We start from the raw sequence: 27,500 nt of genomic DNA on the forward strand, positions 1-27,500 counted from the left end.
TATTCAAAATTGTCTGCATGTGGTTTTGTTTGTGTTCAAGCTCCTCAGCGTGGTATGTCAAGTCTCCCAGTAACTTCAGTGCTATTCCAGCGGCTCTTCAGCATGAAACAGGAGCGTCTGAGCCCGGGTCCAGAAATAGAGTTACGTTAGGTCTGAGCCTCCGTTTGTTTGACTCCACTCACTAAGCTGGAGCTGTGTGACGAGCAGAGTCCAGCACGCAATGCTTTCCTCATTCATCTGGTGTCTTGGACACGTTTTGACACTGAACTGGTCATTTCGGGAACGTGAAAGCAGCTTAGAAAGTATTTTCTGAATCATGTTCATTAGTTGAGATGTCAAAAGAGGAGACAGGGAGTACGGGAGTGTAATGGTTTTGACTTTGTGTTTGCTTTCTGTGCGTTTATGTGTGTTTTCATAGCTCCAATGAAGAGGAGTACATTATTGTCATCTGCAAGCAATTCTCCGGTCCATACTGCTGTTTTACTACATGTCTTTAACTCAGCGTGGTTTTTGTTTTGCCTTTCAGTAAATTATTAAAAGTCAGTCAGGTGTTTGACTCTTCCTGTGTTTGTTAGCTGGCATTAGCTGCCTGAGGGCTCGAAGTTGCCACACAAAACTGCTGGCGTAAAAATGTTTTGGGATTTAGAAATAGAAAATGTGTTATGGTTATGTTATCATTCCAAACATTGTTGATCAGACCGCCAGCCATTCAGCATATTCTGCTGTTTGTCTTCTTTTAGCATGCCATTATACAAACGTAAAGACCTTTGAACAAGCAACAGTCAGCGCAAATCGAATGAGAGGTTCGTCACACTTGTCTCTAAATTTGGTGAACGTCTAACTACTTTGTGAATTCAGTCAGGTTTAGCAAGAGTTTTTGCTGGCACTAACAATCTATGTTTGTTATTTTGAACTACTGCAGTATTGGTCTCATCAGGAGAAAGATCTCCAATGTTTAAAAATACTGTCTAAAGTTAGTGCTGTGGTTGTTCCAGTGGGGTATGATTTCGGTGCTATAACAATATAAATATATATATGAATAAGGCTTAGACAAACGGCATTAGAATGGTTTCAGAGATTTTAATTGGTTTAGTTTGTTTGAGGCAATACACAGCCTTGTAGCATGCGCTGGTTGAGAAGCCAACCAGGGGTGAAAGTTCCTCAGGCAACAACATATCTGAAATGAGTTTGGTTTATTGAGGATGAGGTTGATTTAATTTGACCTGGACTTGTAACAGTTGTTTTTAATTGGATTTATAAGGGGCCATGTAGTGATTGAGAAAACATAAATGTAAGTATTGCTCTGATTTCAACAAGCCCCTTCAGAAATATAATTTTGTAGCATCACAGCGATGTTACGGACACCTTGTTTGGTGTATTTCTGTCTGTAATGTTTGTTCTGTGCGAAACAGAATTGCCCTTTGGTGGACAAATTGAAGTCTGGTACATTTCCTGAACTTAATGTGAACGACGTAGGATAAAGAAGAAGTTCCTTTAAAACTTACTGAGTGATAAGATCTTTGTGGTGTGAAATAGTTTGAAGGCTTCGGGCCTTGTTACAGTGAGGCAGTGATGACCTTCTTGAGCTGCTGTGTATTGTGTCTGAAATCAGAATACAGTTAAAAGAAGCTGGTGAAACGGGACAAACCAGCTTTAATTTGGATTCCTACGGTTGTCAGTTCTCTCAAACAAAGATTCAGCTGTTGTACGGTTGTCAGACAGGCTTGATGACATGAGAAAGGTATCTTTTGTGTCAACACAAAGCGGAGACTTCTTCCCTTGTGAAATTCTCTTCAGGTCTATTTCGGCTCCTCCAGACATATGAGTGTGTAATTTTCAAGCATTGCTCCGTTTACGGTGCTCATGCCCTTCGGCTTGTGTGTCATGCTCACATGTGAAATGCTTGTTTATTTGCGAAGGAATTTTTTTGCATTGCTTTTACATGATCCAGATCAAATAGACAGTGAAGTTAAATCAAGGCCTGTTTTAAAAAAAAAAAAAAAAAAAAATGTATTTCCTTAATTCAACTTCCAAATAAGGTTGGAAACTTACTTTTTGTTGTATTTATTGCTCCTCATGCTGCAAAAATGTGAACTTCTTGCCAGCTGATAGTTTATATTGAATTGACTTCATACTTCATTGACATCTTTGAATAGTACAGCACATTCTTGGTGTATTTGAACCCCTTTCTTGATATCCCTTCTCTGCAGTGCTCCCTGACCAGCCAGGGTATCAGCCCCTGCTCTACACTGACAAGCAGCACGGCGTCTCCCAGCACCGACAGCCCATGTTCCACCCTCAACAGCACGACCAGCCGCCCCCCACTCAGCCGCTCAAGCCCCTGTGGGACCATCACCAGCCCCAGCTCCACACTTGAGAGCAAGGACAGTGGGATCATAGGTGAGCAATAGCAGCTATCTACTACCACCTTCAGTTTCTGTGGTGCAAGAAAAACTTGTGACACGGGTAGATCCTTAAAGTGGGAATACTTAAAGGTACCCTGATAAGCTCTGACCAACAGGAGAGCTGTGGGTAATGGAGTTGTGTTCTGCTGATCACTTGTGGCAATAGTGTGTAAATTAATGTAGCCATAAGGGTGTAGCTGCAAAACAGATTACTAGCTAGTTATTATTGATGTAAACAATGTGGGATTTAAAATCAAATTGACATATATTATATGAGGAAAAAAATGTGTTTGGCAAAAATTCAAACAATGCATTCTTGTTAATGACACTGAACTTTGTTACTTTACAGAGAAACTACTCAGGGTACCTTTAAGCTAGCCACTTGCATAGGCCAGAGGTGGAGATGGTGGGAACATTGTTTACTCTGTGGTTGTACTGCATTGGTATTTAAAGCAATTTTAAAATGAAGTATACTATAGAAAGTCCATGAAACTTCAAACAGACTTCACTGTGGAGTTTTTCTGGCACAGTGAATCAGTAGCTCAGTTCTCAGCGTCAGTGTCCCACCTCAGAGGAACGACAACAATCTCACACCAGCCTCTGATTTGACACCGACAGCTGACCGATGGCGTCATCACCTGCTCAGTTTGATAAAAATAGGTATCACCAACGACTCTGCTCACTTCTTAGTATTGTTTTGTCATTTATTCTGCACCGTGCAACCTTTAGCACAGATTCATCAAAACACGCCAACACAACTGTTTAGCGTCACTTAAAATCACTAACTGCAGTCTTTCCCATGATGCTTTTCTGTTTTTAATTTGCAGTGTTAAAATTATTACCTTATATACATTTTCTGATTGAGACAAAAACTTGTCATGTGTATTTGGTGTCAGTCATTTACCATCCTGTGAAACCTATTGGGACTGAATGGCATTTGTGTCACATTATATTCATCCTCTCCCGTGTCAGTTATCGGGTTTGTGTGGAGCTGTTCTGGTACGAGGGAGCATTGAGGTGACAGTTGCTACAGTTTGACGCTGTGCTGTATCTGTAGTAATAGCCCTGTAAGATATCTGGGGATTTACACAAGCTGACAGGAAGATGGCACAGTCTATTGATGCATTCATTCATCTCCCATTTATACTCACAAAGCCTCCAGTGGCTACACAAATTGTCTGATTTTATTCTGAAAATGGGTTTTGAATATTTGGAGTGAGGATTGAAAAGCAAACTGTAGCTGCATGATCCTTTTTCTCTTTTTTTCTGGAGGCACTGTTAGATTTTGAAAAAAAGTCAGCAGCTTTGAGTGAGGTTTGAAGTTTTACTTATCCTTGTATGAACTAACAGAGATACCATATTTGATGCTGTTTTTTTAGGTTACTGACAGACATGGTAGTTGTGCAGTGGGTAGTAATGTCTGCCACAGCCAGATATTACACAACAGTTTGGGTTTCCAGTCCTCCAGAGTTGACATAAGTGATTACCATGAGTCAGTCATTCTGTCCCCTCAGAGCAATATCATCGCTAGCTGCTAAATAATTTATGGAAGCTGTGATCGAGCGTCTTCCAGCTTAGAGCATTGACACCACCCAGGATCAAACGTACAAATGTGTTGTAGTCCATGTTACTCCAAAGCTACATTGGTGGGTCCAATCTAAATTCATTTTGCGAGAGATAAGATGTTGGTCTGTGACTGTTGTACTTCGCTTGAGGATTTCGAGGCTGCAGGAAAGATGCTAAAATAAGTTAATGAGAAATAAAATCATGCTGCTAAAAAGTCAGTTCTGAGAGGTAACTCTTGCCTCGATCACTCTCTGAAGCTCTCTGCTCTTTGTGATGGTCGCAGACAGTAAGGTGGAGGTGCGTGACTTGTTTACAGACACACACCCAGCAAAATGAACTGAAAAGGCTTGACGTTGGATTTGACTAAGTTGTGGAACCAAATCTGTCAAAATCTGTTCTCAAACACCTGTTGAACGGGCAGAACACAACTTGCAGAAGTGCAACATCTCAACGGCTTTGCCCGCGGTCAACTCTCTGTCCCCTCTTCACCCCGAAACCAGAGTGTATTACACAAACCTATGTGTGGAGCTAATTAGACCCAGTGGTTGGCTCTAATTAGCTCTGTATATGTAAATTAGTTGAACTGCTGAGGCTGTGACTGAGCATCTCCTCCTCGTCTCTACCAGCAGTACCTGTCCAGCAGACTCTTGTATCTGCAGCAGAGGGAGGCACGCATCTTATTTAATTAAACTGGTAGATCGCTGACTCTGGCGTAATGCTAGGCTACTATGCACTTTTGTGTGTGGGTGAAGTGGGTTGGGGGTGTGTGTTAAGAGCCACTGGTCTACAACATCCCACCCACCCTACTTGATAAAGTTGTGCAGGGAGGAAAAGAACAAAGCCGTCGTGCATCCACAATTCAGATTCCTGCCTGTGATTAATGCCCCGCGTCCTTTGAAGTTTAAGTCTGCCTGTGATTTCAAAAGCACATTAATTTGGCTTTGTAGTATGTTAAAAGCTCCTTGGTGAAATTGGTGGGACTTTGCAATGTCTTAACATTCACAAAGCAGCTCTCCCACAAGTTCCTACAGGAGGACTCATAACAGGCTTTCAGAAAAAACTACAGTCAAAGTATCTTTGAATAGATAATAATGTATTATCTGCCAGGGTTCAGAAAGTTCAGCCAAGAAAGGCGCCATCATTATAAATTCTTCTACACCATGATGACGTTTAATACCGTGATCAGGGCAGGGATAGACGTGACGTCTGTTATGAGTGACTTCATTTTTGGCCAGGTAAACAGCACAGGAGTCACGAGGTCCGGGATCCGATTGTTATATTAATATTGTTGATGATGCAACGTGCTGCGGCATTATGAAATCCAGATTAGCAGTGTGTGATGCAAACACAGCCAGCTGGCCAGTCAGTTCCAGTCCTCTGACTGTACTGATGTCTCTGTATCCAGCTGCCTGTCATTGTGCAGCTTGGGCCTCCTCTCAGCTTTACAATCGTGTTAGATGGCTGCGTTGGCCCGTGGGAGGATTAAAGGATTTGTTCTCAAATAAGCAAAAACACCTGTCTGAACAAAAACTAATTTCAAGATCTTTCAAAAACAGTGCTTCACTCTTCTTTTACATCTTTTACATGTTTTGTGTAAATATTGAGTGTTATTTACTCTGTATGATATTGAATCCTTCAACTGGTGATCCTTGAAAACAGCCAAAGAAATGAATTCCACAAATCTTTGCCATCATGGCTTCCTAGTTTTCATTAGTGCGAGTAGACCGTCACTGTGAATATAAATTGAGCTTCCGAACAGCGTTGATAAGGGCAATGAGAAAAAGCAGGGAGTTATTCAAAGTTAAAAGTTCCATTACAGCTTAGTACCTCACCAGAGATTAAGACAGATACATGTTCACAGCACACAAAGAACATTAATCTGATATATCTTGCCTCTTTCCCTCATCTTCCCTCCCTCACTTGTTAAAGCATCCCTTCTCTCTCTCTCTCTTTTTTTTTCATCTCCTCTCAGCCACCATCACCAGTTCTTCAGAGAATGACGACCGCAGTGGCTCCAGCCTGGAGTGGAGTAAGGATGGCAGCCTGAGAGGCAGCGGGCGCCATGGCCTGGCACAGAGTGTGCGGGCTGACACCTGCTCTCCTGTGGCCGAAGAGGACTCCAGCAGTGCCACAGCAACACCAGCCGACACCCCGTCCAGGACAGATCAGCAGCAGCAGGCCAACATATCAGCAGGAGCACCGCAGCCTCCGAGTCACTCCCCCGAGGGACCCATTCCTTACCCACCACAGACATCAGCCTCCCTCATGATGCCGAGGCCAAACTCTGTCGCAGGTAAGAGGCCTTAGTGTTGATATCTGGATATACACATGTACAGGAAAGAGTCTGTCAGACTGGAACTGTCTTTCCAGTCAGCTCAAGACTGCGACACTGATATGACCTGCGCTTCAATCTGAAAAGTCATTTTGGAAGGTTGAAAGCATTTGTAGATGTAGAAGAAACAGGAAGTTCGTAGTTTCAGAGAACAGGTTGTGCTTTTCAGAGCAGGGGGTATAAAGTTTGGGATTAGGCAGCTGTTGTGTGTTGTGCCTCTGCACAGCCTGCCATGTCGTCTCTAAGCACCAGCCTCTGCCTGGCTGATCTGTTCTGCATTCCTGCCCTGGAACCTCCCTGTTGTGGTTCAGCTCACCATATTCACACAGCTGTCACAGTTGTTGATATTCCTCGCTACCCCCTTTTTCCATCATGTCTTTTCTCCCCTTTTTCTATTCTCAGGTCTCCCTCATGCTGCCCTCCTCTGTTTTTGCAGTTGCTGCTTTTGACCTTGGCCCTACCTCAAACCGACATACATCTTACATTTTCCTTTGTGTCCTTTTAACTGTAATGATATTTAAAAGCAGGTTCAGACCAAGTTGAGGCAAAGACCAACAGAAAATCAAGTTCTCACTGAAAGTCACTTGAACTGGTCTTTGAGAAATATTACTTTCAGCTCAGTTTAGCCTCAGGATTCACAACGTCAGGGACAGTCGTTGGATTTTGATGTACAAATGAACCATCAAATCATAAGTAATATAAGTCTAAAGCTCTTTATATGCTGATGATTTGACTTCATACCCAGGAGAGCTGCACATGATGACTGTTAGATTGAATAGACACATGAAATACCATGAGAGGGTATGACTCAAGTGTTTGATTGAGTGTGAGCAGTATATGGAGGGTAGAGTACTCTAAAACAGATAAAAAGCTCTCTTTTAGGGCGGATGTAGATTGTACAGAGGGTAAGGTAACACTCACTGGAAATTACAGCAGCTGGGGCAGGCTGGGTAGAAAGAAGCATAAAAACTTTAGTAGACTCCAGTCAGATCAGTGACCAAGATAAGACTGAGACCACAAATAACCACCAGAATCCCACCGAGACAAGAAGGAGCATTATGTCCCTGAACATGTGAATATGAGTTTTTTGCTGGGAGATGTATAATGATCCTAATGTGTTGCTTGGGATTATGTCGTTTTGCTTTATCTTTTTCCCCTTGATGGAGCAGCTGCCAACGGGTTGAAATTCAAGTACTTCTCTCCTTCTTCCCCTGTGTTTGATCTTGATGAAATACAATAACTATTCACTTGTGTCAACTCCCAGATCAGTTTGTTGTTTTTCTCTTCGATAGTATCGATCTTCTTCATCGTTATGTGCTTGTGACATAAACCTGAACGGTCCAGACGCACACTGGCTCATAAAGCTAACAGACCAGGGAGAATTTGGCAGTTTATGTGTTCTTGTTTCCGTGTGTGCTCTCAGAGTTTATGAGCTGATGTCATAGTTATGCAGTGTTGCCCTCTGGGGACCTTCAGAATTCACACCTTAGATTTTATGCTGTGTGACAAAACCCTGGGAGAGGACGCGAAGGACACGATGAGACGGCTTTATTTACGGCTCAAACCAATCTGTGGTTTGTCTCATGGTACGGCCGGGACAGTGCTTCTCCTTAGATAATGCTCAAAGAAATTGTATTCAATGAAAATTGATGATAAATGGAGAAGAATTGTATTCAACATGAGTGCATTCACTCTGTGTGCCACAACCTTGGTGACCATTGTTCATTGTGTTTGTACTCCAGCCTGTTGAATACCAAGGTGTCTGATGTGAAGATGTGAATCTGCTTTTACTTTGTTGATGGAGGTTAAATAAGAACATGGAGATCCAACATGGAAAGAAATATAAAAGCTGAATTTAATTGGCTTAAATATATCAATGCAACACTTCTAACAAATGGAGATAAAAATCACCAAAGATGCTGGGTGTTGAAGAAACCTTTGTTTTTCCATCTAGCGTTTGGTTCATTACTTTGTGGCGTACGTGAACTGGCCAGAGTAGAATTAATATTTATTGACTTGGAAAGGGACTTCTTGGCTACCTTGCTTAACTCATTGCTACCTTCACCTTGATAGTGATGGGAAATGGGTGGAAATATACACTTTGATGCAATTAACAGTCCTGCAAGAAATGTTATCTCCTTAAAGGTTATCATGTTAAATTGTTTTATGGGGGTGTTTAATCAACTTTATGGTAATTTTGTGAGAGGTAATTTCTGGTGCTGTTCAAGTACATTGCACTATACTAAGAGGTGTGTCTGTTATTTAGCCTCCCTGCATTGGTGTACTAAATGGGGTGGAGTGTATATGCGTATAATATTTATCAAACCTTCTCAGCTATTTTCATAGAGCCACATTTTCTACTGAAGGTAGACAATTGTTTTTGTATTGACTGGCTTTAAATATACAGTGCATCCGGAAAGTATTCACATACTGCATATTGCTGTGAAGCATCATTTACACTGCCTTGTAGCTGTGCTGTCCCGGCCTCTGTGGGAACAGCCTGAGTGGAGCCTACACGTGCTGCAGCAAGTTGCACAAACGTTGGCACACACCACCTGTCAGAGCTGGCAGAGCTGAATTCAGATTCTCATGAGCACTTTATTATTATTGTATTGTTAGCTCATAGTCTAAGGAGCTAGCTTGACCACCATTTTTGATAAAACATTTTTTAATTTGTTGCCGTTTCTGAGGTCGTGTAACCACTGCTCCACCATTTACATATCATAGTTGATGAGTATTTCCACCATTTACATATTATAGTTGATATGAGTGTTTCCACCATTTACATATTATAGTTGATGTGAGTATTTACACCATTTACATATTATAGTTGATATGAGTGTTTCCACCATTTACATATTATAGTTGATGTGAGTATTTACACCATTTACATATTATAGTTGATGAGTATTTCCACCATTTACATATTATAGTTGATGTGAGTATTTCCACCATTTACATATTATAGTTGATATGAGTATTTCCACCATTTACATATTATAGTTGATGAGTATTTCCACCATTTACATATTATAGTTGATATGAGTATTTCCACCATTTACATATTATAGCTGATGTGAGTATTTCCACCATTTACATATTATAGTTGATATGAGTATTTCACCATTTACATATTATAGTTGATGTGAGTATTTACACCATTTACATATCATAGTTGATGAGTATTTCCACCATTTACATATTATAGTTGATATGAGTGTTTCCACCATTTACATATTATAGTTGATGTGAGTATTTACACCATTTACATATTATAGTTGATGAGTATTTCCACCATTTACATATTATAGTTGATGTGAGTATTTCCACCATTTACATATTATAGTTGATATGAGTATTTCCACCATTTACATATTATAGTTGATGAGTATTTCCACCATTTACATATTATAGTTGATATGAGTATTTCCACCATTTACATATTATAGCTGATGTGAGTATTTCCACCATTTACATATTATAGTTGATATGAGTATTTCACCATTTACATATTATAGTTGATGTGAGTATTTACACCATTTACATATTATAGTTGATGAGTATTTCCACCATTTACATATTATAGTTGATGTGAGCATTTCCACCATTTACATATTATAGTTGATGTGAGTATTTACACCATTTACATATTATAGTTGATGAGTATTTCCACCATTTACATATTATAGTTGATGAGTATTTCCACCATTTACATATTATAGTTGATGTGAGTATTTCCACCATTTACATATTATAGTTGATGTGAGTATTTCCACCATTTACATATTATAGTTGATGTGAGTATTTCCACCATTTACATATTATAGTTGATATGAGTATTTCACCATTTACATATTATAGTTGATGTGAGTATTTCCACCATTTACATATTATAGTTGATGAGTATTTCCACCATTTACATTTTATAGTTGATATGAGTATTTCCACCATTTACATATTATAGTTGATATGAGTATTTCCACCATTTACATATTATAGTTGATATGAGTATTTCCACCATTTACATATTATAGTTGATGAGTATTTCCACCACTTACATATTATAGTTGATATGAGTATTTCCATTGCTTTGATTTAATAAAGTCAACAATATAATCCTGCTATTTTCAACAGTTGTTCTGAGTTACTCATCTAAAAATTGATTGCCCTTAATTCACTAATTCAACACTTTCCTGCAAATGTTTCACAATAAAAGCATTGTTAAGAGATATAGTTTTGGATAATGAAATGCTACATGGCTTTTAATTTGAAACACATACAGGAAGTGTTGAGTTTGTATCAACACATAATGCAGTAACTTTAACAGGGTCTTTGAGTCGACATTAGGAATCGATCAATACATCTTAAATACCAATCTAAATGGCAACTTTGACCTTTCAATTTGTTTTTAATCAGCTCTCTTGGATACCATATGCTTCAAAGATGATTGGATCTTCAAGCTCATGAAAAATGTAAATGATTTTCAATCTCATTAAAAGAACTGTGAACATTTTATTTCCTTACTTGGAGAAATAAAAGTCACTGCGTTGTGCTCTGGCAGCACTACACCTGAACTTATACCACAGACGTTCATCTTCCATTTGATATTGAAATACATTGTCAAAGCTTATACCACATAAGGAATGTAAGACATAAAGAAATGGGAACCTTTTTTTTTTTTCTGGGCTTCTTTGGGCTCAAGAATCATCTGAATTTAAAGTCAATTCCAGTCCTCTTTCCACAGCACACTATAAAAACCTGCTGCTTTCAACCAACAAAAAACATCTCTGCCAGATGTATAAATTCTTTCTTAACAATTTGACAAGTTGTGGTGTCTATATGTTGTGTTATTGTGTCTTGCAATCTACACTGACACCAATAAATGTCATGTTGACATTTTCTAGGATCAGATGTTGCAGCATCTGTGAACGACGGTTTGCTTTGTAAAATTGTTGATTTTTGTTTTTCTTTTCACATGTCATGTGCTCTGCACCAACATCTCGCTTCATTATACTTAGGTAATATGAATTCTATTTTCGAGCCATTTGAGTTAAGCTTTTTATGAAGGCTTACAGAGTCAAAGGGCCATATTAGTTTTGGCCACTGGAATTCCATGGTTTTGAAATCTTAGCTTGAGCTACTTTTGGTCGGGTCGCTCAGACAGGGAGATGGAGTTAGGGTCACTGTGGCTGAAGAATGGTGCTACAGTACATGTGTGGTGTGTAGCTATTCAGTGGAGCTTTGTGGTCTGAGCCATAGTGAGGTACAACACACACTCATTGTTTGTTTGTGCTCCAAAGTCGTCTGTTTTCTCTGGTAAAACTTGTGCTCTGAGCTCTCCTCTCCAAAGATAATGGACCCAAGATTCTTTGTACAACGGTGTCCTTACTTAAGTTGAATTCTCAGACATGATGTTTGTCTACTAAAACTGTGGAGAGCATTTGAAGGCATCTGTATTTTATTAGAAAGAATGAAGTCATCTCCACCTTTTCAAAGTGAATACAGCCTGTGATTCAAAGATGTTTGCAAAGGTCAGACAGTAATTAGAAAATCATGTCTCTCAAAGTGGTGCAGCATTAAGCAGTTCTGGCTTTTTAAATGCAATATGCTTTAGTCTATCTCTAGCACTGAAGCAGGAAGGCACAATCTACCTGTTTTATCTGATAAGCTGTAAGCTCATGTCTTTTCTGGGAGTTTTTAAGACCCTGTCGTCCACTGTATTTTTCTGGGCTTCGGTCACCTTGTTCAAAGACGTGCATGCAGAGTGTCAGTGTTTGTGATGTCTTCGGTAGTGGTTGAATTCACTTCTGCCTTTTTCTTTATGTAGATATTGATCTGTTTAGTTCACAGACTAAAATAAAAGCTCAAAGAAAACAGATAACCCATTCATGTCCTCCAGCACTTTGAAAAGGTCAGGGACATCTTCGAAAATGCCCATTTTCAGACAATTGTTTAGTGCCTTTGTGTCGCAGCAGGAGAAAAATAGAAAACGTTCCAGAGATCAATCTGTTTTGGTTTAGAGAAGCCATTTGTAATTCCGCTCAGTTGCACTCCATTGACATATCAGGACTTATCAAATGCCCAATCTTAAAGGAACAGTATAATGGCCAACGTGTCTCTATCGCCACAGAGCCATTTGGCTGAGTTTGATTGACAGCACCCCTCTGTTGAGGTTGATGTAATAGCTGTTAAGGAACTGTTATGACAGCATGAATATCTTAATGTCCCAGGTCTCTGTTCTTCCTGGCACTGAGATTTTGCAGTGATGAACGACCTGACTACCGATCTACTCTCTCTCTCATTGTGCAGTCAGTTATTCATGTTTATTTGCATATGGTTTAAGTTCATGGTTTGTTGCCATGCCTGCCTGACTCTAGTGATGGCAATGTAAATCTGTGTGTTGGTTAGTTCGCCACTTTGTCCTGACTGAAATAATAACTATTGGATTGATTGACATGACATTTTGTAGTATCATTACTGTCACCCCAACACGCTGATCTCAGATGGTAACTTGGTAAACTGTATATTTGCCTCTTAGAGTTGTCACTGTGAAAATGTTTGCATCCTGATATGAGTACGTAGCTCGAAGCACCACTGTGCCTGTATACAACCTTCCAAAGCTGCCGACATGGTTGATGACTAGTTTTGTTTGTATTTCCATTTGCAGAACAAAAGTAATTACGTATATTACAAAAACTGTTGATAAACCAATCAGATCATATTTGGTTTTGATTTTAATTAGCTTGAGTTGTCCTTACACTATGTTGAGTCTCTCAGGCAGTTTGTACTCCTACAGCTTCTTCAAATATTTTGTTCATGTTAGGGTTATAAAGGGTTCGGACTACAGTTGTCACTGCCAAACCTAGAGATGGAGGCAAACGTATCTCATGCCAAGAACAGCCTGTGCGTGCAGCAGTGGGAAACAATGTTTATCAATTAAAGCAGAGCCTTGCTGACAGTGTTCATGAAGTAAAACTTTGTTTTACATATTTATTTCTCACTTTTTGTCGATTATTTCTGGCATTGCAGTAGGTGGAGAGAGGAAATGTGGGAAACAAAGTAGGGGAATAACGTGCAGCAAAGTTCTGGGTGCCAAGGAGTCAAACGGACGACTTGGCTGCGAAGTGCGTTTTCACTAATGTGGTATGCACTGAGGCCATTAGGGCGCCCATTATTTCTCACCTTTTAATCAAGAAAGTGAACAGGCCAGCTAATTACCACTTTGCACTTATTCATCTTAAGCTGAGGGGATTCTGACTTATCAGGTCAGAGAAGGACTGGAGCTGGAGGCTGTGTTAATCTATTTCTAATAAAACCTTTGATTTGTGTTATATTAACCAAATATTTTGCCTTGTAATTTGCAGAATGAGACTGGAAACTTGGCTCTTTTACTCATACAGTATCACACAATGGTTACAATGTAACGCGCTACTCCAAAAGTTAAGGTGGTACCAGCTGGTAAAGAGGAGAGGAGAGTCAGGGAGTCGAGGGGGGCAGTGGTTCATAGTGGTTCATAGTGGTTCATAGTGGTTCATAGTGGTTCACAATGGTTCATAGTGGTTCATAGTGGTTCATAATGGTTCATAGTGGTTCATAGTGGTTCATAGTGGTTCATAGTGGTTCATAGTGGTTCATAGTGGTTCATAGTGGTTCATAGTGGTTCATAATGGTTCATAGTGGTTCATAGTGGTTCATAGTGGTTCATAGTGGTTCATAGTGGTTCATAGTGGTTCATAATGGTTCATAGTGGTTCATAGTGGTTCACAATGGTTCATAGTGGTTCATAGTGGTTCATAATGGTTCATAATGGTTCATAATGATTCATAGTGGTTCATAGTGGTTCATAGTGGTTCATAATGGTTCATAGTGGTTCATAGTGGTTCATAGTGGTTCATAATGGTTCATAGTAGTTCATAATGGTTCATAGTGGTTCATAATGGTTCATAGTAGTTCATAATGGTTCATAGTAGTTCATAATGGTTCATAGTGGTTCATAGTGGTTCATAATGGTTCATAGTAGTTCATAGTGGTTCATAGTAGTTCATAATGGTTCATAGTAGTTCGTAGTGGTTCATAGTGGTTACTCTCTGTTCCCTCATGGGAAACACAGAACAGAAGGTTTCAAAGAGCAGACCTGCCTGAGGTGAAAAGAATCCCATTTTCATCAGAATACAGTCTGACACATTGGTACAGCTTCAAAGTCACTGCAAGCACAGACATCAAGGTATCATATGTACGTTTTATCAATGAGTAGAGATGTGCAAAAATAGGAAGGAATTTGAAGAGTGAGGGGTGGAAAGGAAATGAAGAGGAGGATTTGAAGGATGTGGAGGCATCCTGTGGGAATTCTTGGCCTTGAAAGACTTGCCGATAACAAACGATGTGACTTAACAAAAAGGAAAAATAGTTATGGTGCAGGATGCTTTAACACAGGCAGGAATGAAGGAGTGTGTGCATTAAGACTACTTAAGCAAGTCCGATGGAGTATTACCTTCATAAATGCCTGGCATTGAATAACAGTTCAGTGTGTCTTCTGTGCTCTTTGAATCTTGAAGAAATTTAAAGAGAAAAAAAGAGACGAGCATCTTCTTGCTGCCCACTGATGTCAGTGTTGGGCTTTAGTGGCGATTTGCTGAAGAGACTTGATTTTCTGTCAATCTCCTGTCCTGTGCTCATACGTCTCCCATAGTTTTCATCTAATATTCTTTCTTGTATTCTATATAATTCTAATGCTTTTTCTACCTTTTCTTCAACATGTTCCACTCTCTTATTCTTACTCTACCCCTCTCCAGACAGGATCGTTGATTAATCCTGCAGTACTTGCCAATTACGAACTATAATCAGCCACTGGAGACTCAACCTCTTGGTTTTCCACTTTTATTGCCTCTAATTCTCTCAGTTGTCACCCCCTGCTGCTCACTTACCAACATTTTCTATGTGTGTGTGTGCAAATGCATGCAGCACGTGGACAAAGATGATGTATGCATGTGTGCTAGAAGTGGAGGGTGACGCTGTTTTGGAAAGTGTTGCATTAATTTCGCGAGCGTCTGAAGATGTGTGTTACTGTGACTGGCTGAGCACTGGAGGGGGCAGCCCAGCCCTCTGCTCAGCTGCCAGTGTGCCTGCATGGGATCACTGGGATAGAGAATTCGCTTTTGTGCCCTCGGTGAGCTCATCCGCTGGGAGCACTCTCCAGAGATTTAGCTGAGGGTCGACACTCTGTCTACTTGCCTGCATGCATGCCCAAGTATTTCCATGCTGGGGAGCAGCAGAGGGCTCTGAGAATCCTCTCTGTCCTTCCTGGCTTTGCTTCTGGATGTAAGTAGTTGTAGCTTCAGGATCAAATGTACTCAAGTGTTTGTTCTGTATTGCTTTGCACCGACTCACTTAAGATTATGCCTGTTTGCTTTGTTGTTGTTTTTTTTGCAGAAAGTTAGACTGTGTCCAATACAGTTATTCGTGAAGCACCATCCTGCAGTAAAACTAGCATTTGAACCTCCTTTTATTCCAATCAAAGTTGTATTGATGGCAGCTTCCTCAGTCACTGTTGCCAGCAGACGGGTTTTAATTAGTAGGACATTCCAGAGAGAGAGTTTGCGACCAAGTGAGGGAGAGAACGAGCAGTTGAGTGTTTGTGACAGTCTCTCCCAGCTGAGGCTGATGAAGAAGAAAATAGAGGCTTTGATTCTGCTCTTCAACAGGGCCAGGAGTAGGGCTAGGTACCATTTCAGCTGCAGCGATTCTGATCAGGGATGGGCATTTAAAGGAGAAATACCATTCAATATTCACTGGAAACTATCCAACCAAATCCCCCCTAAAGAGTGAAGTGTGTTTCACTGGGGAGCGTGACTGAAATATACAAAATTAGGAACTGATAAGTAGAATCCAAATGCACGTCTTTATCAAATCCAGAGTTCTCAGGAGAGCAACTTGGAGTCGCTTCTTAATAGCCAATCCAAGCCAAGAGAGCGTGGATCATAATGGTGATAGCGTTGTTGCAAAATGAACAGTAATAGGAGGGGAGAACTTGTTATTAACGTTTATCTTTATTATGTTTACAGTCTCATACTTCAAACCACGAGTTGAATTGCTTTGTAATCTCTGGCTTATTAAGTCGGCAGAGTTTAGTTTCAGAGGGAAGAGACATGCTCCTACATAATGAATGTCAGCTCTAATGAAATCTGGGTACAATTTAACCCCTAAACTCCGAGTTGTGACCTGGATTTATAATTTTTAAGATGATAAAAAATGTTTGAGAAATGTTGACTGACTTCCAGATATCGTAGTCTGTTCTACATTATAAAGCTGGGATCACAGTTGTGTGTCTGGTAGATTGACAGAAGAAATACAGTGGTGAAGGAACATTTCTATTGCTTGTTGCAAGTGGCTCTGTGTTTTCTGAAAGGTAAAGGTAATCTGCGCTGCCTGCACGGCCCAGCGGGGGTGTTTGTGGGGACAGACCTCTCACTGCTATATTGTGTGTAGCTGTCAGCTCAAATCAAAGAAAAACAGGAGCATATCTGTCTGGACTTTGGGATATTGCTCTTCTTTCTGCTACAGTTTGCTGGTACTTGCACACACCGCCTCAAGAAAACTACAAATGTCAGAGCACACTTGCTTTTCTCTCTTTCACTCATCCTCTCTCAGAGGTTGTCACTTTCTCTCTTGTGTGAGTTTCTGTCCTGCTCGTTATAGTTGTTGTGGCACATACACTCAACATGCGTGTTTCTGTGTCTCCGTCTACAGCGACCAGTTCCACAAAGCTGGAAGACCTGAGCTTTCTTGATGAACAGCGTAACACCCCCCTGCGGACGTCCATCCGGCTGCCCTGGCATAATACAGGAGGAAGGCCACCTCAGGACTCTAAAGGTGAGTGTGCTATCCATCATCGCTGCAGCTAGACAGGAGTTAACCAGTACTGTGTGGGAAAAAAAAATCTACATTTATGTTGTCGTTGGCAGTTTTAAAACTAAATGCTTACACGCCGTGCAGTGAACACATTGCGGCACTGATCGGTATCAAGGTTATGCTACCAGAAGCATGCTATTCCCCAGTTTTACATGTAAAGTCATGTTGTATGTTCTTCATTTAAACAACCTTGATTCTGTGTTTTGGATCCTCAGTGTCACTCAGAGAATTCTCCCAACAAGTCATCAATAGATGTCCAGACTATTTAGTCCTCTGAAAATGTCCTCTTCCATTTCCTCCTTCCCCATTTCTGGAGTATGGACTTCACAACAGCTCTTTGTTCAGCTTTTTGCTATCTTACAAAAAACAACAACTCCAAAACCAAAAATCAGAGGCAGTTGTTAAGTTAAAAAAAATGTTTGGATCCCAGTTATATGTTTTTCTAGTACAGAATAAGATAGATATTAGTTCAATTAGTTGGTCCAATGTGAGTTAAACTACCGAGAGTAGTGGTAATAACAGTAAAAGAAGCATCAGCAATAGTGGCAGCTGTTATGTTAGTGGTCATAGTGATTCCAGTATTAGCAGGATCAGAGCTTTAAAAGAGTTCCTGAGTGGACGAGTGTCTGATGAGGTCTAATGGTGCTGAAGTGCAGCAGATAGAGAGTCCTCTCTCAAGTCCACATTCACCGTGATTCCTCTGAAATTAACATTTATCCACGACAATGTTAAGGCTTTAGATGTACATGGCACACTCTGGATACTCAGAGCCAGTATTAAAATGAAAGAAAGAGTTTACTGTTAAATAGTTACCACGCAAAAAAATGAAGTGAAGTGAAGTGAAAAAGCATTATCTCTAATGCTGCAAGTTAGTTAAAAACAAAACAAAAAAAACATCATTATAATTATAATTTGTTTCATTTCTTTTCCCTTTTCCTCAGCGCGCTTCGCTCCCTACAAGCCCGTAGACATCATGCTCAAGCCCCTGTTGTTTGAGGTGCCCAGCATCACCACAGACTCTGTGTTCGTGGGCCGGGATTGGCTCTTTCAGCAACTGGAAGATGTCCTGAAGGCCAGCGAGTCCACCGAGAACCACGGCGCCGTAGTGGTGGGCAGCGTGGGTTATGGAAAGACGGCCATTATCTCCCGGCTTGTCGCGCTGAGCTGCCACGGAGGACGCATGCGACAGATTGCCTCCAACAGTCCCAGTGCCTCACCGAAAAGTAATTTGGGTGATTTGCCTTTGGATGTAAACACTACATTAGCTTCAAGTCTTTACTTAATTTTATTATATTATTTTTTTAATATAAGCTTACAGAGTGTGGAAGGAAAATGCGAATTTACTCACTGCTAATATAAAATCTAATTTCATTACCCACTTTTAAACTGATTTCACAAAATACATCCTCATCTGCCTTCACAACAACCAAATCTGCTTATGTAAACACGTTAGTTTATCTTTATTTAACGTCTACACATATGTGACAAATAGTGTGTCTACGTCTGTCAGGTGGTGCGGGACCGAGCACAGAGCTTCCTCTTAGCCAGCCCCCGCAGCCGACTCCCCCGTCCAGCGCTACCAACACACTGAGGATCAACAGCTGCCCAGGAACTCCCGAAATGCAGCGGCGCAGGGAGGAGGCTGTCAAACGTCTGGCTGCTAAGGTAGGACTTACTTAATACTCTGCTCCAACATTGAAGGTAAAGGCATTAAATCAGTGTCAAAGAAATCCAAATCGAGGAAGAAAATTGTTGCAGGTTTTGACCCATTCTAGACAATAGCTTTAAAAACAGTGATGGTGTTGGCTCCCAGATATCTGATGGGAAGTTCACATTTAAACACAAGATTCAAGAAGCCATTTCAACCATTGGTAGGTGGATGTTTTTTTTTCTGAAATATAAAAAAATCTAAATGCAGCACTAAACAAAGAGTTGAATGAATAAAGTAAATGAGTTTCCAGTGTTTTTGTTAAGATAATCAGCAGCTGGCTGAAGCTTCATATTTAACAGGCAGATATCAGAGTGGGATTCATCCTTTCATCTGAACTCTTGGGAACTCTTTGTCCCTGTTTCAATGTTGCTTATTACAACCTGGTGTCCTTGTAACACCTTCAGGATTTAACATCCCTGTCGTTGATAAGTACTGCGATGGTGCCTGAGTCTACTTCTGCACACTTTGCCTTTTACCATCGGGACAGTTCACACACCAGACAGCTGACTTTATGCGCTGAGGTTCATCTAAATGTCTGTGAAACCCAAGCAATACCTCTTCAGCCAATTATTGTGTAAAGTGTTTCCAACAGGCGTTCTCGCAGGGGCTCTGTTCCTGTGATGTGTGAACACTGATGCAACACTGAGCAGCTTCTGTCAAATTCTGCCAGTTCTTTTTAATCATTGATTCAAAAGCAGTCTCATAACAGGGGCACTGAGGCTATTACATTTTATGGTACATCACACGTTTTATGTCTTCTTCCTATCACAGACGCTCTTTTAAGCATTGTTTTGCAGCATAAATCTATTGTTCTGCCGGTAGATTAACTGCAGCAGATTCACTGCAGAGTGTTGCATCATCAAGTGTTAAAATAGTATACAGCCTATACTGTAATGAATTATCACTGCAGTAAGGTTCCTATCAAGAGTTATTGTATTTATACAAACGGACGGTTACTTTAATTTACTATAGTCACTGGCCATAATCTCACAGCTTCCCTCTGTTCTTTGTCAAAAATCTTTCTGACAAAACCTACAATTTGTGTGACATAAAAGGACTCAAGTGTTCCACAGTCTTTCCTTCTTTAGAGCTAAACCACCACATCTCAGCACTGTTTCCTTTTGGATAACGCAACTAATGGATGTGTAATATTTGACTGTTTTCAGAAAGAATATGTGAATCATTTGCTGAGTTATCTTTTGGATGAATATAGTTTCCATTCTCTCTGAATGACTACCACATATTTTCTCCACTTAAACTACTTCTAAGACCTAAACAAGTGACTGGTGACTGAGATGTACTATTTTGTTTGTCTATAGAAGTCATCACATCCTCTCTTGTCTCCCTTAAAGTGGATTTATTAGTACATGAGGGTTATATTTAATCATTTAAAAAAGAAGGAAATATAAATACACATTCTGATATGAGTGGCATGGGTTGGGAGAAGGTTTGGGCCACATTTTATTTCACAGTACACTTACACTGAAAAAAGTCTTGCCTTTGAGGCTTTAGTCAGTAACTTTTCCAGAAGCTGGTCATCTCTATTGATGGCAGCAGCAGCAGCAGCAGAGGTAGAGCCAGCAGGAGAACAGGTCACCTGCTCCTCCTCCTGCTGCCCCTGGAAGTATGTCAGCTCCTCCAGGTTGGACTGTAAGTAGTACAGAGTCATACATCCCAAGGGCATTTCTCTTTCCTTTTTGCCACCTCTGTCCCTCCTCCTTCCTATTAAATCAGACCTCGTTGGAGCTCTGCAGCAACCTGCTCAGACACCGAAGGTTCCTCTTTTAGAGCTCCACTCGGGATCTGCTGGCTCCCTTTATAGAGTTCATCTGAGGTGGTCAGCTGTTGCCCAGTAACTTTATCACCCCTTCTATGTGGACAACGATGGATTAAATCACGTTCTTAACTTAGTTGAAGAGATTATTTGTGGCTTTATTGAGGTTATGAGTATAAAAAGGTGTCTGACTCATTGTGTCATCGTATTTTTTAGTCTCCAGCGTTGTTGGCTTGTGCAAATGCTTTGAGGTTACTGAATGTTCCCGGCTTTACACATGTATTACTGCTGAAGCCAATTCACACCCTTCAATCATTACTCTTAACATGTTTTTACTTCTTCCTAAGTCTCAAACACCCTGTGTTCACTTGTTTCCTTTCCTCTTCTCCTTTTGTGTTGCAGGTGGTGGCATATCATTATTGCCAGGCAGATAACACGTACACTTGCTTGGTACCAGAGTTTGTACATAGCATCGCAGCCCTGCTGTGCAGAGCACATCAACTTAGCGCGTACCGGGAGCTGTTACTGAAGGAGCCCCACCTCCAGAGCATGCTCAGTCTGCGCTCCTGTGTCCAAGACCCCATGGCTGCTTTCCGGAGGGGAGTCCTGGAGCCATTGGCCAACCTTCGTAAAGGTAAAACACTGTGGTCTCATCTTCCAATGTTTCATTTTTGTAGGCTGCTTCGCTAGAATCCCAAGTCGCTCATTTGTGGTTTTATTCTGCCACAGTTTCTTGCGACTACAGAGAACTGCTGAAAACATAAACTGTACTGGTCTGAAGTTATAGTGTCAGTACTTTTGTAGGCCATTTGAAACCCCCTGGGGACATGGTTATTGTTACAGAGACAACCTTCACAGGGTTGGATATCAGTGCCTCAGTATGACTTGCTAAGGGTTTGGACTGGGTATAGAAGTGGGCAATTTTGAATCCTGTCCGCCTCACATGCCCTACCTTTCTGTACTGTCCTCTTTCTATGTAGTCTGCGTTAGTTATGGAAAAGATGATACATGTTTAAGTGTCTTTGAGCAAGGCACTGACTGCCAAGTTGCTTTGGATAAAACCCATCTGCTAAATGAGTGTAATGTAGCAGAATAGAAGTTTGCTATGTCTTAAAAAGACAGTTCAGCTTGCCAACATTATAGAAATAAAGACATGCATGCATATACAAATTATAATTACCTGATCGCATTTGAGCGTAATCATCAGAATTATTTTCATTCATGTCCATAAAAACAGCTGCATGAAATTAACAGAGATGTCATTTTTCCATCAATATTGCCACAACTTTTTTCACCATTTGTGGTTTGACTGTTGCTCTCATCTGACCCCTTTCTTCTTCTATGGTTTAAAGGCACATGAGAAGAGAATAAGCGCCACCAACTGTTTATCTCGAGACGCTCAACTTTTAATATTCCGCCGGCTACATTTGGATGAGCATCCATTGACTTAAACAACATGGACTGCGTTGCAAAGCCAAACACCCCAGCCAATAAAGGGCGCTTCTTCTTCATAAGGTGTATTATCAATTATGATTGGGCTTATTCTATAATAGGCACATAAAATAAACAGAAAAGGACAATTAAATCTTGAATATGAAATTATGACAATTAATCGTCAACTTAAATTTCATATCCGTGACAGCCCTAAATACTAATGATAGTGAGGAGTGAAGGGGAGCAGTGGCTCTTTAGCGGATGAATTTAAGGAAAGGCCCTTATAACTCACTCTCAACACACCAGTAAGAGAACCAGGTTTAGTTACTGCAGTGGAATAAAGCTCCTCGAGACACTTTCACCACACGGTATTTTAGCTGAGCTAATACTTTTATGAGCTTCACCTCACTCCACATTGTCTCACCATTGTGGGTTTTCATGTGTGTGTTTGCAGAGCGGAGGATTCCAGAGGAGGACCACATAATCTTGATCGATGGCCTGAATGAAGCCGAGTTCCACAAGCCTGACTACGGCGATACTATTGCTTCCTTCATCGCTAAGATCATTGCCAAGTTTCCCTCCTGGCTTAAACTGGTGGTCACTGTCCGGGTCAACTTGCTGGTAAGGAGGAACTCATTAAAAAACTTTGTTCAGTCTAGCCAGAAATACACTTTCTGGAAAATGGAAGACTATCCACTTTTCAAACACGTAGAAGAGTTATAATCAGTTCTTGCAGTTGGTGAACTTAATTTCAAAGGTTTCTCAATGCAGTTTTAGAACGTTACAAACCTCCAGTTGGATCTGCTGTCACTTCCTGAGACTTTAACTGGCATCAGACCCTGTCGATCTTGACAAGTGTGAAAGTTGAAAGATTTTCCTGCGCTGCTCCTGCTTGTCATTTTGTACTCTCGACGGAGTCGAGCGTATCCAGGAACATTCAGGAGAGAATTGACATACAGAGACCAAAGAACCAAGACTGCATGACTGGAAAGAGCAGTCAATCCCTTAAAGCTGACTAGCTTGGCGACACCAGGTTGACCAGTTACAGAGATGTTCTGGGCCTCTGTTGAACTCACACTGGTGAGAGCTGAGGCTCTGATATGCCTGATGAGCTGCTCGACAACGGATTTTCTTTGCTGGGATGAAGCACCGAGCCTGGGATAATAATGTGGTAGCTGACTGACATCCAGAATTCGAGTTATTAATGCTCAGGCTGAAGCCAGGCCTTGAATACTGTCCATCAGCCTGCGCTGCATTATAAATCGAGTTCAGCTCATTTGTTTTTATCCTGCAACTGTGAGCCATTTAAAATTCACTTCATGGCGATGTGGTAAATCAATATATTGTTGCACTGATATTTTGTATTCACCTCATACGCTTCTATGAATCTGTCAGGATCAATTTATTATGTGGAAAGATGTGGGGTTTTTTTTATGTCCCAATCGAATGCACTCAATTTGTTTAAAACATTTTGGTGAAAAAAATGTGGGCTGGCTCGAACGGACAACTCGAAATAGGTTTTTAATTGGCGGGAATTTGTGTTATAACCTCTGAAATCTACACAGTTTATTCCTCCTCCAAAACACACACAAAACAGTTTATAATCCACCATACTGTCTACGATACGTTCCTGTATGCTCATGCTGTGGCCTCCAGCCTTAAACTATTGGACGCCCTTTCTGCTCTCTCTTCGCTCTTCCCTCACCTCGACCGGACGGGGCAGATGGCCGCCATCCTCTAAACCTGGTTCTGTCGGAGTTTTCTTTCCTGTTATAGTTTTTTTTTTTCCTCCCAGCCCCTCCCATGGAAATTGATGAATTATTGGGCTCCTCTGTTCAATGTTGTAAAGTTCTGTTGTAAGGAATTTACTGTGAAGTGCCCTGGAATAACGTGCTGTATTGTGATTTGTCGCTATAAAAATTTAATTGAATTGAATTGGAGTACCCTGCTGACAGCTATTGCACTCAGCGCGGTAAGTTAAATGAAAAGGTTGGATGGTCATCACTGACATCTAGAAAGCATCGGTACACCATTCTTCATTTAGAAGGCTTTCAGAGATACTTACCCTGAACTGAGAGAGACTGGTATCCAGCATGAAGCACCTTAAGACTGGAATGAGCTGCAGCACAGCTTGAAGTTAAAGACACAGATTCCTCATCTTTAAAGCTTTTCTATCTCACATTCCGAATAAGATTTGTGGATAAATGTTAGTGTGGTCGTGTGTGGTTGTTTTTGTTGTTGTGACCTTGTGCACCTGTCATTTGTTCTCCGGTCTCTCTTGCAAAAGAGATCTTGATCTTAATGAATAAATAAAGCTTAGCTATCACCTGAGTGATTTGAGGCATAGATTAAAAAAAAAGAAAAAAGGAGGAATCCACCATATAGCATTGTTGAGACCAGATAATACTCTTTTTGCAAGTGAAGCCATGATAATACTTCTTATTTGCGACCACAGAACCACAGTTGTGTTTCACCGACATGAAAGTGTCTTGGAATTAATTTTTGATTTGAAGAGACAAATATGATCTCACGTTGGGAGAGGGATTCAATATATCAGCCCTCGCTTGCTCGACTAATATGTAGCATATCTGTGAGGCGTTGCTCGCACGACACCCGTCTTGTGGATTATGATCGGTGCGTTTCATTGAGTCGATGATGTGTGGATACGGGTGTTTGTGTGTGTGTCTGTTTGCTGTACCTTGTCATGATGAGGAAGAGGGAAGTGTTATCTCACTGAGGCAATGTTGCTGGAGCCTCAGACAGGCAGAGGATTGGAGGATTAAGGTGTATTGATTTCCCCAACCCCCCTCCAGGACATAGATTGAAATGTGAGCCGTGGCTCAGACCTATGCTTGCCTGCTAGTCACCATCCCATCCATCTCCCGCCTCTTAATACTCACTTTCTCAGTCCTGTTTTCCTCATAGCCACAGTTACAGCGGTAACAAGTGTCTGCTCTGGCCTGATAGCTCAGCAGGTTTGCTTCCCCACTGCTCAAAGAAACTCCTCTGCAGACAAACAGAATCTTTTTAACGGCAGCTTAGGATGTGAAGAATGCTTTTCTTTATCGTTCTTGTATTTGTCTGCTGCAGTAATAAGAAATACAATTTATTTGACTTATTATTTGGGAATTGATTTGATGATACCGAAAAGGAAATTATGATGTTACATGTGACTAACTGTCTCACCTTGTCTTCCACAGGAGATCACCAGCCTTTTGCCCTTCTCCAAGATCTCCCTGGATGACTTTTCTGACAACAAAGAGATAAGCAACGACCTCAACGCGTATATACAGTACCGTATCAGTGGCAGCAAGGATATCATGAACAATATCAGCCTGAATGGGAAGGCCGACCCCATCACGGTTGGCAAACTCAGTAGCCACCTGATCTCACGCAGCCAAGGCTCCTACCTGTATCTCAAACTCACCCTGGATCTGTTCGAGAGAGGCCACCTCGTGATCAAAAGTGCCAGCTACAAAGTCGTGCCCGTGTCCGTGGCTGAGTTGTACCAGTTACAGTGCAACATGAAATTCATGACCAACTCGGCCTTTGAGCGCTCACTGCCCATCCTCAACGTGGCACTGGCCTCACTACACCCCATGACTGATGAGCAGCTGTTCCAGGCCATGAACGCCGGCTTCATCCAAGGGGAGCTGCCGTGGGAGGACTTTCAACAACGCATGGAGCTGCTGTCATGCTTCCTCATCAAACGGCGGGACAAGACGCGCATGTTTTGCCACCCCTCCTTCAGAGAGTGGCTGGTGTGGAGAGCTGATGGAGAGAGTACAGACTTCCTCTGTGACCCCAGGTCAGTCCTCTGCTTTGTAAGCAAATGCAGTAACTCAGCAGCTTTCGGCCCTTTCGGACTGTGGGCCTCTATTGAAGGCACTGCAAGTGTTTGATGCATTTAGAAAATATTCCTGCAAATGCATCACAAATAGACCTCAAACAAGCTGCGGGAGAGTACAGACTAAGGAATTATAATAACATGGTAGTGGTCAAAGTATTGTGAATTATGTTGGGAGGTTTTATTCAAATGTCCTTCATCAAATTTGGAGTCTTTTGAAAATACACATTTAGTCCTTCATGTGGAAACACGAGACACTGCAGAGCTCTCTCTCGCAAATAAATAGCGTTTTGGGTTCATGAAGTTCATACTTAGTGTGGTTCTGAATTAGCTTCTTGCGTGTTTGAAAAAGTAAACTCACATGAAGGATTGTGTGTGAAGAGTAGGATGCTCCTTCAATGCAGCATGACTCAATTCTGAGTCAGAGAGAAAACTGAGTTCGAGATGCTCCAGGTATTTATTGTAATTAGAAGTATTTATAATGCAGTTGCTAATGTACCGTACTACAACTTTTATTTCATTACTAGGAAAACACAATTTACAAGGGCACTACTGGCACACACTGTACACTGTAGACAGAATACTAGAACATGTATAATCATGTGGTGTGATGACTACTAGTGCTTCTGGGTCTGCACAATGCAGCGATGAAACCTCGAGAAACCGACTAAAACAGGGTTGTTTTTAATATGAAAACTTCATAAGGAATTATATGTTATATGTTATGTCAAATGTTACATAATGCACACTATCATATAAAATAATGTGCATTCCAGTTATCCCTATGTCCTGCCATGAGCATCTTGCTTATTAAAACAGTTTATCTACATACTCATTGTAATTCTAGGAGCTACAACCGTATTAGAGATGTGAGTCATTCATACTTAATAAGTCCAATGATGCCACTTTGACACGCTGTTTTCCCTCCCTGTTGATCACCTCTGCTCACAGAGTGATGTCTCTGAATGGACCCGAGCCAAGCTTCATATTCTGCTCATTCACAGCCTTCCAACTGCATCATTAAATAAACAAAAGCTCGTAGTCTGGCACAGGAGACGCAGACAAAAGCTCGCTGCACTGCCTCTCTGTGCCCGGGCACCAGTAGAGAGAATTCAAACCAGATCAAAGTGATCTGCAGTCATGCATGTCCTTTTAATGAAGTTCTGCATTAATTAGTGCCAGGCTGCCTGAGTGAAGACGGATAGGAGAACCCAGGGGTTTTACACTCTTGGCCATTCTTCATTTGAGCATTGCCCAGTCTCTTGAGCTTATTCTCACCAGCGTAGGATACAATAGTCCTGCTAAGGTGCTCTTCATCGCCACAATAAATAAGTATTCATGTTGCATGAGGCAGATGAAAGGTCACTCCTAGTCTTGACACGTGTCCTGTCTGTTGTTTTCTAACCCAGGACTGGCCACGCTCTGATGGCTTTCATGTTATCCCGCCAAGAAGGGAAACTGAATCGTCAACAGACGATGGAGCTGGGACACCACATCCTCAAAGCACACATCTTCAAGGTACA

General features: G+C 41.1%; 1 protein-coding gene across 7 annotated transcripts in view; it reads left to right on the top strand.

The window, feature by feature from the left end:
• tanc1b (tetratricopeptide repeat, ankyrin repeat and coiled-coil containing 1b) overlaps positions 1-27,500 on the top strand; it is a 104,440-nt gene that overhangs the window by 59,672 nt on the left and 17,268 nt on the right. For 4 of the 7 annotated variants that reach the window (XR_011178442.1, XM_069153711.1, XM_069153713.1 and 1 more), the window contains exons 6-14: positions 2,211-2,400; positions 5,944-6,264; positions 17,050-17,172; positions 18,153-18,443; positions 18,722-18,876; positions 21,099-21,330; positions 22,585-22,751; positions 25,331-25,938; positions 27,387-27,495. Coding sequence is in view for 6 of the 7 variants with exons in the window: in XM_069153711.1 (XP_069009812.1) it covers positions 2,211-2,400; positions 5,944-6,264; positions 17,050-17,172; positions 18,153-18,443; positions 18,722-18,876; positions 21,099-21,330; positions 22,585-22,751; positions 25,331-25,938; positions 27,387-27,495 (2,196 nt within the window). In the remaining variant the exon portion in view is untranslated. The remainder of the gene's footprint in view (positions 1-2,210; positions 2,401-5,943; positions 6,265-17,049; positions 17,173-18,152; positions 18,444-18,721; positions 18,877-21,098; positions 21,331-22,584; positions 22,752-25,330; positions 25,939-27,386; positions 27,496-27,500) is intronic. The other 3 variants (XM_069153712.1, XM_069153714.1, XM_069153717.1) reach the window with 1 other exon arrangement.

Source organism: Embiotoca jacksoni, unplaced genomic scaffold, assembly GCF_022577435.1.
Source record: "Embiotoca jacksoni isolate LCO1_2020_lvr unplaced genomic scaffold, fEmbJac1.0.p SCAF_2, whole genome shotgun sequence".
NCBI lineage: Eukaryota > Metazoa > Chordata > Actinopteri > Embiotocidae > Embiotoca > Embiotoca jacksoni.